General features: G+C 41.2%; 1 protein-coding gene across 5 annotated transcripts in view; it reads left to right on the forward strand.

Annotated features, from left to right (window-relative positions):
- Positions 1 to 12,523, forward strand: part of LOC131932995 (dmX-like protein 2) — a 108,158-nt gene that overhangs the window by 26,020 nt on the left and 69,615 nt on the right. For all 5 annotated transcript variants that reach the window (XM_059289873.1, XM_059289872.1, XM_059289893.1 and 2 more), the window contains 11 exons: positions 1,702 to 1,768; positions 1,894 to 1,933; positions 2,835 to 2,970; positions 3,329 to 3,514; positions 5,076 to 5,248; positions 6,132 to 6,353; positions 7,268 to 7,398; positions 7,941 to 8,068; positions 9,155 to 9,419; positions 10,465 to 10,645; positions 11,414 to 11,588. In XM_059289873.1, coding sequence (XP_059145856.1) covers positions 1,702 to 1,768; positions 1,894 to 1,933; positions 2,835 to 2,970; positions 3,329 to 3,514; positions 5,076 to 5,248; positions 6,132 to 6,353; positions 7,268 to 7,398; positions 7,941 to 8,068; positions 9,155 to 9,419; positions 10,465 to 10,645; positions 11,414 to 11,588 — 1,704 coding nt within the window. The remainder of the gene's footprint in view (positions 1 to 1,701; positions 1,769 to 1,893; positions 1,934 to 2,834; positions 2,971 to 3,328; positions 3,515 to 5,075; positions 5,249 to 6,131; positions 6,354 to 7,267; positions 7,399 to 7,940; positions 8,069 to 9,154; positions 9,420 to 10,464; positions 10,646 to 11,413; positions 11,589 to 12,523) is intronic.

Genomic DNA, 12,523 nt, shown 5'->3' on the forward strand with positions numbered 1-12,523 from the left:
CAATAATTCCACTGTGTATAATGTACCACTAATTCCACTGTGTAAAATGTAGCACTAATTCCACTGTGTAAAATGTACTACTAATTCCACTGTGTAAAATGTAGCACTAATTCCACTGTGTAAAATGTAGCACTAATTCCACTGTGTAAAATGTAGCACTAATTCCACTGTGTAAAATGCACTACTAATTCCACTGTGTAAAATGTACTACTAATTCCACTGTGTAAAATGTAGCACTAATTCCACTGTGTAAAATGTAGCAATAATTCCACTGTGTATAATGTACCACTAATTCCACTGTGTAAAATGTAGCACTAATTCCACTGTGTAAAATGTACTACTAATTCCACTGTGTAAAATGTAGCACTAATTCCACTGTGTAAAATGTACCACTAATTCCACTGTGTAAAATGTACCACTAATTCCACTGTGTAAAATGTACCACTAATTCCACTGTGTAAAATGTAGCACTAATTCCACTGTGTAAAATGTACCACTAACTCCACTGTGTAAAATGCACTACTAATTCCACTGTGTAAAATGCACTACTAATTCCACTGTGTAAAATGTACTACTAATTCCAATGTGTAAAATGTACTACTAATTCCAATGTGTACAATGTACTACTAATTCCACTGTTTAAAATGCACTACTAATTCCACTGTGTAAAATGCACTTCTAATTCCACTGTGTAAAATGCACTACTAATTCCACTGTGTAAAATGTACCACTAATTCCACTGTGTAAAATGTACCACTAACTCCACTGTGTAAAATGCACTACTAATTCCACTGTGTAAAATGCACTACTAATTCCACTGTGTAAAATGCACTACTAATTCCACTGTGTAAACTGCACTACTAATTCCACTGTGTAAAATGTAGCACTAATTCCACTGTGTATAATGTACCACTAATTCCACTGTGTAAAATGTAGCACTAATTCCACTGTGTAAAATGTACTACTAATTCCACTGTGTAAAATGTAGCACTAATTCCACTGTGTAAAATGTAGCACTAATTCCACTGTGTAAAATGTAGCACTAATTCCACTGTGTAAAATGCACTACTAATTCCACTGTGTAAAATGCACTTCTAATTCCACTGTGTAAAATGTAGCACTAATTCCACTGTGTAAAATGTAGCAATAATTCCACTGTGTATAATGTACCACTAATTCCACTGTGTAAAATGTAGCACTAATTCCACTGTGTAAAATGTAGCACTAATTCCACTGTGTAAAATGCACTACTAATTCCACTGTGTAAAATGTACTACTAATTCCACTGTGTAAAATGTAGCACTAATTCCACTGTGTAAAATGTAGCAATAATTCCACTGTGTATAATGTACCACTAATTCCACTGTGTAAAATGTAGCACTAATTCCACTGTGTAAAATGTACTACTAATTCCACTGTGTAAAATGTACCACTAATTCCACTGTGTAAAATGTACCACTAGTTCCACTGTGTAAAATGTACCACTAATTCCACTGTGTAAAATGTACCACTAATTCCACTGTGTAAAATGTAGCACTAATTCCACTTTGTAAAATGTACCACTAATTCCACTGTGTAAAATGTACCACTAATTCCACTGTGTAAAATGTACCACTAATTCCACTGTGTAAACTGTACTACTAATTCCACTGTGTAAAATGTAGCACTAATTCCACTGTATAAACTGGATGTTATCCTCAGACCTGCGTCTCCTGTGACTCATCTAGAATATTCTCCTGACAGTTTTGTGTTTGCTTCATTAGGCAAGGTAATACCATACATTTAGTTATTAGGCAAGGTAATACCATACATTTATTCATTAGGCAAGGTAATACCATACATTTAGTTTTAGATACTGTAAGCAGAAATTAAAATGATTTTTTTACACCACAGAATGAACGACTTGTGAAAATCTGGTATGAGGACCAAAAAGGTACTTTGTAGTTATTAACTTTATGGTTATAACCTACATTTTGAAGTTTGTGTGTCTGTAATTTGTGGGTTGTGTGTCTGTAATTTGTGGGTTGTGTGTCTGTAATTTGTGGGTTGTGTCTGTAATTTGTGGGTTGTGTGTCTGTAATTTGTGGGTTGTGTCTGTAATTTGTGGGTTGTGTGTCTGTAATTTGTGGGTTGTGTCTGTAATTTGTGGGTTGTGTGTCTGTAATTTGTGGGTTGTGTGTAATTTGTGGGTTGTGTGTCTGTAATTTGTGGGTTGTGTGTCTGTAATTTGTGGGTTGTGTGTCTGTAATTTGTGGTTTGTGTGTCTGTAATTTGTGGGTTGTGTGTCTGTAATTTGTGGTTTGTGTGTCTGTAATTTGTGGGTTGTGTGTCTGTAATTTGTGGGTTGTGTGTCTGTAATTTGTGGGTTGTGTGTCTGTAATTTGTGGTTTGTGTGTCTGTAATTTGTGGGTTGTGTGTCTGTAATTTGTGGGTTGTCTGTAATTTGTGGGTTGTGTGTCTGTAATTTGTGGGTTGTCTGTAATTTGTGGTTTGTGTGTCTGTAATTTGTGGGTTGTGTGTCTGTAATTTGTGGGTTGTCTGTAATTTGTGGTTTGTGTGTCTGTAATTTGTGGGTTGTGTGTCTGTAATTTGTGGGTTGTGTGTCTGTAATTTGTGGGTTGTGTGTCTGTAATTTGTGGTTTGTGTGTCTGTAATTTGTGGTTTGTGTGTCTGTAATTTGTGGGTTGTCTGTAATTTGTGGTTTGTGTGTCTGTAATTTGTGGGTTGTCTGTAATTTGTGGGTTGTCTGTAATTTGTGGTTTGTGTGTCTGTAATTTGTGGGTTGTCTGTAATTTGTGGCTGTACTTTGTATGGTTATGTGCTGTTCCACCCAGTATCCCAAGGACTGATGCGCCATGACAGTGTGCTGAGCCCCAAGAAGTGCTCCATCCACTACACGTTTGTTTACATAAGCCACCCGCGGGCTGTCACAGGCTTTGAGTGGAGACAGACCAGCAAATACATGCCAAGGTAAAACATGACCAGAGGTCAAACATAAAGTATTCAGTTCAAACTTGGTCAGCATAGGTCAAACATAGCTCATTAATTATTCACTTCAAACTTGGTCAGCATAGGTCAAACATAGCTCATTGTATTCAGTTCAAACTTGGTCAGCATAGGTCAAACATAGCTCATTGTATTCAGTTCAAACTTGGTCAGCATAGGTCAAACATAGCTCATTGTATTCAGTTCAAACTTGGTCAGCATAGGTCAAACATAGCTCATTGTATTCAGTTCAAACTTGGTCAGCATAGGTCAAACATAGCTCATTGTATTCAGTTCAAACTTGGTCAGCAGAATAAACTGGTCAACTGCTGTGCCATTTCAGGGGTTCTGTGGCCAACATGATGGTGACGTCTTGTGAGGATAATGTCTGTCGCATATTTGTTGAGACCATCCTGCCTGACGCCGGCTTGCTGGACCTGGAGCAGTTTGACCCGGCCATGTCGTCAGACCCCAAGTACCACACACAAAGACACAAGAAAAGATTTGTTCAGAGGCTCAAGAACTTAAAGTAAATCTTAATCTCACTGTAAACACAACCTTCAGGCAACCTTTATCTCACAAGCTCAAGAACTTAAAGTAAATCTTAATCTCACTGTAAACACAACCTTCAGGCAACCTTTATCTCACAAGCTCAAGAACTTAAAGTAAATCTTACTCTCACTGTAAACACAACCTTCAGGCAACCTTTATCTCACAAGCTCAAGAACTTAAAGTAAATCTTACTCTCACTGTAAACACAACCTTCAGGCAACCTTTATCTCACAAGCTCAAGAACTTAAAGTAAATCTTACTCTCACTGTAAACACAACCTTCAGGCAACCTTTATCTCACAAGCTCAAGAACTTAAAGTAAATCTTACTCTCACTGTAAACACAACCTTCAGGCAACCTTTATCTCACAAGCTCAAGAACTTAAAGTAAATCTTACTCTCACTGTAAACACAACCTTCAGGCAACCTTTATCTCACAAGCTCAAGAACTTAAAGTAAATCTTAATCTCACTGTAAACACAACTTTCAGGCAACCTTTCTCCCACAGACAAAGATACACATTCAGTCGTTTATTTTTTCAATTCTTTTTTACTACTGGATGTTAATTATTCTTATCTTTTTGTGTACCATCAGTGTTTAAATTATTCAAATTAATGTGTGTACCATCAGTGTTTAAATTATTCTAATTAATGTGTGTACCATCAGTGTTTAAATTATTCTAATGTGTGTACCATCAGTGTTTAAATTATTCTAATTAATGTGTGTACCATCAGAGTGTTTAAATTATTCTAATTAATGTGTGTACCATCAGTGTTTAAATTATTCTAATTAATGTGTGTACCATCAGTGTTTAAATTATTCTAATTAATGTGTGTACCATCAGTGTTTAAATTATTCTAATTAATGTGTGTACCATCAGGGTGTTTAAATTATTCTAATGTGTGTACCATCAGTGTTTAAATTATTCTAATTAATGTGTGTACCATCAGAGTGTTTAAATTATTCTAATTAATGTGTGTACCATCAGAGTGTTTAAATTATTCTAATTAATGTGTGTACCATCAGAGTGTTTAAATTATTCTAATTAATGTGTGTACCATCAGTGTTTAAATTATTCTAATTAATGTGTGTACCATCAGTGTTTAAATTATTCTAATTAATGTGTGTACCATCAGTGTTTAAATTATTCTAATTAATGTGTGTACCATCAGAGTGTTTCAATTATTCTAATTAATGTGTGTACCATCAGTGTTTAAATTATTCTAATTAATGTGTGTACCATCAGAGTGTTTAAATTATTCTAATTAATGTGTGTACCATCAGTGTTTAAATTATTCTAATTAATGTGTGTACCATCAGTGTTTAAATTATTCTAATTAATGTGTGTACCATCAGTGTTTAAATTATTCTAATTAATGTGTGTACCATCAGAGTGTTTAAATTATTCTAATTAATGTGTGTACCATCAGAGTGTTTAAATTATTCTAATTAATGTGTGTACCATCAGTGTTTAAATTATTCTAATTAATGTGTGTACCATCAGTGTTTAAATTATTCTAATTAATGTGTGTACCATCAGGGTGTTTCACAAGCGCAGAAAACAGTCCAAGTTGGGCTCAGATAACTTGTTGAATGGCCAAACTCTACAGAACTCCTCCAGTGTACACGACTTCCACAAGTTTGCCATTCATCACAATGGTGTCTCACCTGTACTACATTTCCATCTCGCCTGCAGTATTAATCCTGATACAGGTATGTTAGTCTCACACAGGTGTGTTAGTCTCACACAGGTGTGTTAGTCTCACACAGGTATGTTAGTCTCACACAGGTATGTTAGTCTCACACAGGTATGTTAGTCTCACACAGGTATGTTAGTCTCACACAGGTATGTTAGTCTCACACAGGTATGTTAGTCTCACACAGGTATGTTAGCCTCACACAGGTATGTTAGTCTCACACAGGTATGTTAGTCTCACACAGGTATGTTAGTCTCACACAGGTATGTTAGTCTCACACAGGTATGTTAGTCTCACACAGGAGATGATGTCATGTCACCTAACCAGATATCCCCCTACTGCCCATTGAGTCAACTTGTTGTCTCCCACAGATATCCCCCTACTGCCCATTGAGTCAACTTGTTGTCTCCCACAGATATCCCCCTACTGCCCATTGAGTCAACTTGTTGTCTCCCACAGATATCCCCCTACTGCCCACTGAGTCAACTTGTTGTCTCCCACAGATATCCCCCTACTGCCCATTGAGTCAACTTGTTGTCTCCCACAGATATCCCCCTACTGCCCACTGAGTCAACTTGTTGTCTCCCACAGATATCCCCCTACTGCCCATTGAGTCAACTTGTTGTCTCCCACAGATATCCCCCTACTGCCCATTGAGTCAACTTGTTGTCTCCCACAGATATCCCCCTACTGTCCATTGAGTCAACTTGTTGTCTCCCACAGATATCCCCCTACTGTCCATTGAGTCAACTTGTTGTCTCCCACAGATATCCCCCTACTGCCCACTGAGTCAACTTGTTGTCTCCCACAGATATCCCCCTACTGCCCATTGAGTCAACTTGTTGTCTCCCACAGATATCCCCCTACTGCCCATTGAGTCAACTTGTTGTCTCCCACAGATATCCCCCTACTGCCCATAGTTGGCAACAAGGAGGATGTAGACAACAACTTCAGGCTGCACTGGCTGAACAACAAAGAGCTGGAGTTCACCATGGAGGCTGAGAAGCTTCTGCAGGAGTTACACCAGAGGTTGATAGCAGAAGAAGGTGACCAGCAGTCATCCACACCCAACCAGCTGCTCAGTGATGTGGAGGATGAAGATGAGCAGCTGGATGCAGACAGTGAGTCGCATTAAGCTGTATAAACATGTTGTCATACAACAACACACCCCATGATTCAGACCCCACCCCCTTCAGTCCCCACCCCATGACCCAGCTCTCCCCCCCCCCCTCAGTCCCCCCCCCCCAGACCCAGCTGCTCCCCCCCTCAGTCCCCACCCCATGACCCAGCTCTCCCCCCCCCCCTCTTCAGTCCCCAGACCCAGCTCTCCCCCCCCCCCCCCCCCAGACCCAGCTCCCCCCCCTCTTCAGTCCCCACCCCATGACCCAGCTCTCCCCCCCCACCCCCTTCAGTCCCCACCCCAGACCCAGCTCCCCACCCCCTTCAGTCCCCACCCCAGACCCAGCTCCCCACCCCCTTCAGTCCCCACCCCCTTCAGTCCCCACCCCAGACCCAGCTCCCTCCTTTTCAGTCCCCCCCCCCCAGACCCAGCTCCCCCCCCCCCCTCTTCAGTCCCCACCCCATGACCCAGCTCTCCCCCCCCACCCCCTTCAGTCCCCACCCCAGACCCAGCTCCCCACCCCCTTCAGTCCCCACCCCAGACCCAGCTCCCCACCCCCTTCAGTCCCCACCCCAGACCCAGCTCCCTCCTTTTCAGTCCCCCCCCCCCCAGACCCAGCTCCCCCCCTCAGTCCCCACCCCATGACCCAGCTGCTCCCCCCCCCTCAGTCCCCACCCCATGACCCAGCTCTCCCCCCCCCCTCTTCAGTCCCCAGACCCAGCTCCCCACCCCCCTCAGTCCCCACCCCAGACCCAGCTCCCTCCTTTTCAGTCCCCCCCCCCCCCCAGACCCAGCTCCCCCCTCTTCAGTCCCCCCCCCCCCTCCCATTACCCAGCCCCTCTTCACACCCCCTCCCTTATCAGACATGCCCCCGTCCCCACTGATGTGCTAGTGTTGTGTCACTGTTCTCCCCAGGTTCACACAGACCAGCCAAGCTAAAGACAGAGAGAAACAGAGTGAAGGAGAATGGCATCTCCTCACATCACTCCAGCTTCTCATCCAATGAGGACATCAACCCAGACGGAGACCATCCTCCTGAGTTTCCTGTAAGTGGTTGCTGGGTTGTCAGGTCTTACATCATGTGGTTGTTGGGTTGTCAGGATCTAGTCTTACAGCATGTGGTTGTTGGGTTGTCAGGATCTAGTCTAACATCATGTGGTTGTTGGGTTGTCAGGATCTAGTCTTACAGCATGTGGTTGTTGGGTTGTCAGGATCTAGTTTGGTCTTACAGCATGTGGTTGTTGGGTTGTCAGGATCTAGTCTTACAGCATGTGGTTGTTGGGTTGTCAGGATCTAGTTTGGTCTTACAGCATGTGGTTGTTGGGTTGTCAGGATCTAATCTTACAGCATGTGGTTGTTGGGTTGTCAGGATCTAGTCTTACAGCATGTGGTTGTTGGGTTGTCAGGATCTAGTTTGGTCTTACAGCATGTGGTTGTTGGGTTGTCAGGATCTAGTTTGGTCTTACAGCATGTGGTTGTTGGGTTGTCAGGATCTAGTCTTACAGCATGTGGTTGTTGGGTTGTCAGGATCTAGTCTTACAGCATGTGGTTGCTGGGTTGTCTCTGAATGCTATTGTTTACCCCCCAGATCCACCTGCTACAGTCTGGCCTGATTGACCGCCTGGACCGTAAAATTGATGCTCTCCTCCTGGACTGGCACAGTAACCCCGACTATGTCTTCTGTATTCACCCTGTGGATGGCAGCTTTCTTGTCTGGTAAACTGGTAGAACCTATGGTGGCATATCATGGGGGTGGGGCCTAAATATTACGTTAAACCCATACCTAATGCTGGCATATCATGGGGGGTGGGGCCTAAATATTACATCTAAACCTATACCTAATGCTGGCATATCATGGGGGGTGGGGCCTAAATATTACGTCTAAGCCCATACCTAATGCTGGCATATCAGGGAGGTGTGGCCAAAGTTGTTTAAAATGAATTAAACTGTAAAAAAATTACTTTTGTTTACCTTTAATTTGATATTGATTTCAAATACCATAATAAATCAGTAGCCTTGAAAATGCAGTTCTGAAAAAAAAAATTGTTTAGAAATTGGGTACAATGTTAATGTGAGCCAATAGGCTGTTTCTGTCACTCAACACAAAAGATCTTCTGTTTTGAAATTTTCTTCAAATTTTTTTTAATGATACAAATTATTCCGCTAGGGCATTTATTTACTTTTTGCAAAGTTTTATCATCTCATAGCAAAGATTTAAATATAGTGAGGGTGTATTGCTTATATCTTGAACGCCATTATGCTGAAATGATTGAACAATTACTCAGCAGGTGGAAATGTATAACAAACAGTAAACATTGATTGCTTTCATCAGAACAGTGTTTACTTGAGGCTAATTGACCACCTACTGTGTTTAGGCTAGGCTAATTGACCACCTACTGTGTTTAGGCTATGCTAATTAACCGTCTACTGTGTTTACTCTAGGCTAATTGACCACCTACTGTGTTTACTCTAGGCTAATTGACCACCTACTGTGTTTACTCTAGTCTAAATGACCACCTACTGTGTTTACTCTAGGCTAATTGACCACCTACTGTGTTTACTCTAGGCTAATTGACCACCTACTGTGTTTAGGCTAATTGACCACCTACTGTGTTTACTCTAGGCTAATTGACCACCTACTGTGTTTACTCTAGGCTAATTGACCACCTACTGTGTTTACTCTAGTCTAAATGACCACCTACTGTGTTTACTCTAGGCTAATTGACCACCTACTGTGTTTACTCTAGGCTAAATGACCACCTACTGTGTTTACTCTAGGCTAATTAACTGTGTTTACTCTAGGCTAATTGACCACCTTGATGAAAGCACACCCTTCACCTTCCATCAAGCACAAGCCAGTTTTTCCTCCCGTCTGCCGCGTGCCGTCCCCATCCCTGATGCGCGGAGCATGTCCAGCAAGTTGTTGATGTACTGCAACTACAGCAAGATGGACAGCAAGAGTCCAGTGGGAGACAAGACAAGCTCTGGCCATAAGCTGGGCACCATGTTGGTCCCCAGCATCCATATGGTGACCAAACACAGCAACGGCTCACTCAACCAGTGGCAGGTGACTCTCACGTTGTATTCTCACTCACTCATTCATTCACTCACTCACTCACTCACTCAACCAGTGGCAGGTGACTCACACGTTGTATTCTCACTTGTTCACTCACTCACTCACTCACTCACTCACTCACTCACTCACTCACTCACTCACTCACTCACTCACTCAACCAGTGGCAGGTGACTCACATGTTGTATTCTCACTCACTCACTCAATAACTCAATCACTCACTCACTCACTCACTCACTCAACCAGTGGCAGGTGACACACGTTGTATTCTCACTAATTCACTCACTCACTCACTCATTCATTCTCTCACTCACTCACTCAACCAGTGGCAGGTGACTCACACGTTGTATTCTCACTTATTCACTCACTCACTCACTCACTCACTCACCCACTCACTCACTCACTCACTCACTCACTCACTCACTCACTCACTCAAACAGTGGCAAGTGACTCACACATTGTATTCTCACTCACTCACCCACTCACTCACTCACTCATTCACTCACTCACTCACCCACTCACTCACTCACTCACTCATTCACTCACTCACTCAACCAGTGGCAGGTGACTCACACGTTGTATTCTCACTCACTCACCCACTCACTCACTCACTCACTCACTCACCCAGTGGCAGGTGACTCACACGTTGTATTCTCACTCACTCACCCACTCACTCACTCACTCACTCACTCACCCAGTGGCAGGTGACTCACACGTTGTATTCTCACTTACTCACTCACTCACTTACTCAACCAGTGGCAGGTGACTCACACGTTGTATTCTCACTCACTCACTCACTCACTCATTCACTCACTCACTCACTCATTCACTCACTCACTCAAACAGTGGCAAGTGACTCACACATTGTATTCTCACTCACTCACCCACTCACTCACTCATTCACTCACTCACTCAACCATTGACAGGTGACTCACAGGTTGTATTCTCACTCATTCACTCACTCACTCAAACAGTGGCAAGTGACTCACATGTAGTATTCTGACTTGTTTCTTTGACCTAATTTTTTTGTCCATTTCAGGTCAGTTTTGCTGAAAAAACCAAGTTCCAAAATATTGTCAGTGTTTCCCACGTGTCACGTGCATGTGGTCACCGCTTCCGCACCAACTCGGCCGCCTGCCACCCAGTCCTGCCACTGATGCTGACCACATCCCACCACAACCTGCCTGGAAGTGACGAGCCAACATCCAAACAGGAGAATGGTAAACTTTATACACATGTTGTCTAAACAGGGGAATGGTAAACTTTATACACATGTTGTCTAATCAGGAGAATGGTAAACTTTATACACTTGTCTAATCAGGAGAATGGTAAACTTTATACACATGTTGTCTAATCAGGAGAATGGTAAACTTTATACAAATGTTGTCTAATCAGGAGATTGGTAAACTTTATGCACTTGTCTAAACAGGAGAATGGTAATTTTTATACACTTGTTGTCTAAACAGGAGAATGGTAAACTTTATGCACTTGTCTAAACAGGGGAATGGTAAAACAGCAAACAGCTTCCAATAAAATAATTGTAATGATGAAACTATTTGAGGCAGCCCTTGAACGATGTTTGACCTGAATGTTTCAGTTGTAATGATAAAAAGATTTGAGGCAGCCCTTGAAAGATGTTTGACCTGAATGTTTCAGCCCTTGAAAGATGTTTGACCTGAATGTTTCAGTTGTAATGATAAAAAGATTTGAGGCAGCCCTTGAAAGATGTTTGACCTGAATGTTTCAGCCCTTGAAAGATGTTTGACCTGAATGTTTCAGTTGTAATGATAAAAAGATTTGAGGCAGCCCTTGAAAGATGTTTGTCCTGAATGTTTCAGTTGTAATGATAAAAAGATTTGAGGCAGCCCTTGAAAGATGTTTGTCCTGAATGTTTCAGTTGTAATGATAAAAAGATTTGAGGCAGCCCTTGAAAGATGTTTGACCTGAATGTTTCAGCCCTTGAAAGATGTTTGACCTGAATGTTTCAGACGCTGAAGACTGGAGACAGACTGGCCCAACCTTCTGCAGTGAGCTGATACTCTGGCAGGTGGTGCCTGTGGGGCCACTGTCCAAGTCAGGTGGGCTGACGGAACTGTGTCGCATCAACAACTCCTGCCCCTCAGCTTTCACCAGTGTTGCCTGGGTGCCCACCTTGCTGCCCAGGTACACAAATGTTTGTTTTCTCTTGAATCTCTAGTTGATCAATAGCTCTAGTTTTATAGGTACACAAATGTTTGTTTTCTCTTGAATCTCTAGTTGATCAATAGCTCTAGTTTTATAGGTACACAAATGTTTGTTTTCCCTTGAATCTCTAGTTGATCAATAGCTCTAGTTTTATAGGTACACAAATGTTTGTTTTCTCTTGAATCTCTAGTTGATCAATAGCTCTAGTTTTATAGGTACACAAATGTTTGTTTTCTCTTCAATCTCTAGTTGATCAATAGCTCTAGTTTTATAGGTACACAAATGTTTGTTTTCTCTTCAATCTCTAGTTGATCAATAGCTCTAGTTTTATAGGTACACAAATGTTTGTTTTCCCTTGAATCTCTAGTTGATCAATAGCTCTAGTTTTATCTGTTTCTGTCAAGGCTTTTATCTTCAGTAAATTAATAGCTCAACTATTCATAACATCAAAAAGAAAAAAATTATAAGAACCAAACGTTCTTCATATATTCAGCTATTTTGTTTTATATAAATTGTACAAAAAAAATTATTTGACTATTAAGCTTGTCTTTAAAGGCATGGATGGGTGATGAAAACCAAAGTAACCAAAATGCTTATTTCTAAACTTAATGCTATAATATTTACTCGAAGAGTTAAGTCTAAAAATACAAAAATGGCAGAAAATTGTATGCCGTTGATATGTGATGGTGGTCATCTTTGATTTTATTTACCTTTTTAACATTGAAATAACTCAAAGATGGCTTATGTGAATTCAATAAAAATTTACAGGATTATAGAGATACATGTTGGTAACAATCGTGATTTCATTTTCAAATTTTAAAATACTTTAGTTTTTTTCATTTTTTTTCCTAAAAAAACACTTTTAAAAATCGAAATTTGTGCAAAAAATACACCATTTTAACTGTATAAGAAAA

Source organism: Physella acuta, unplaced genomic scaffold (assembly GCF_028476545.2).
Source record: "Physella acuta isolate Inbredline_101_S28 unplaced genomic scaffold, ASM2847654v3 ptg000105l, whole genome shotgun sequence".
NCBI classification, from domain to species: domain Eukaryota; kingdom Metazoa; phylum Mollusca; class Gastropoda; family Physidae; genus Physella; species Physella acuta.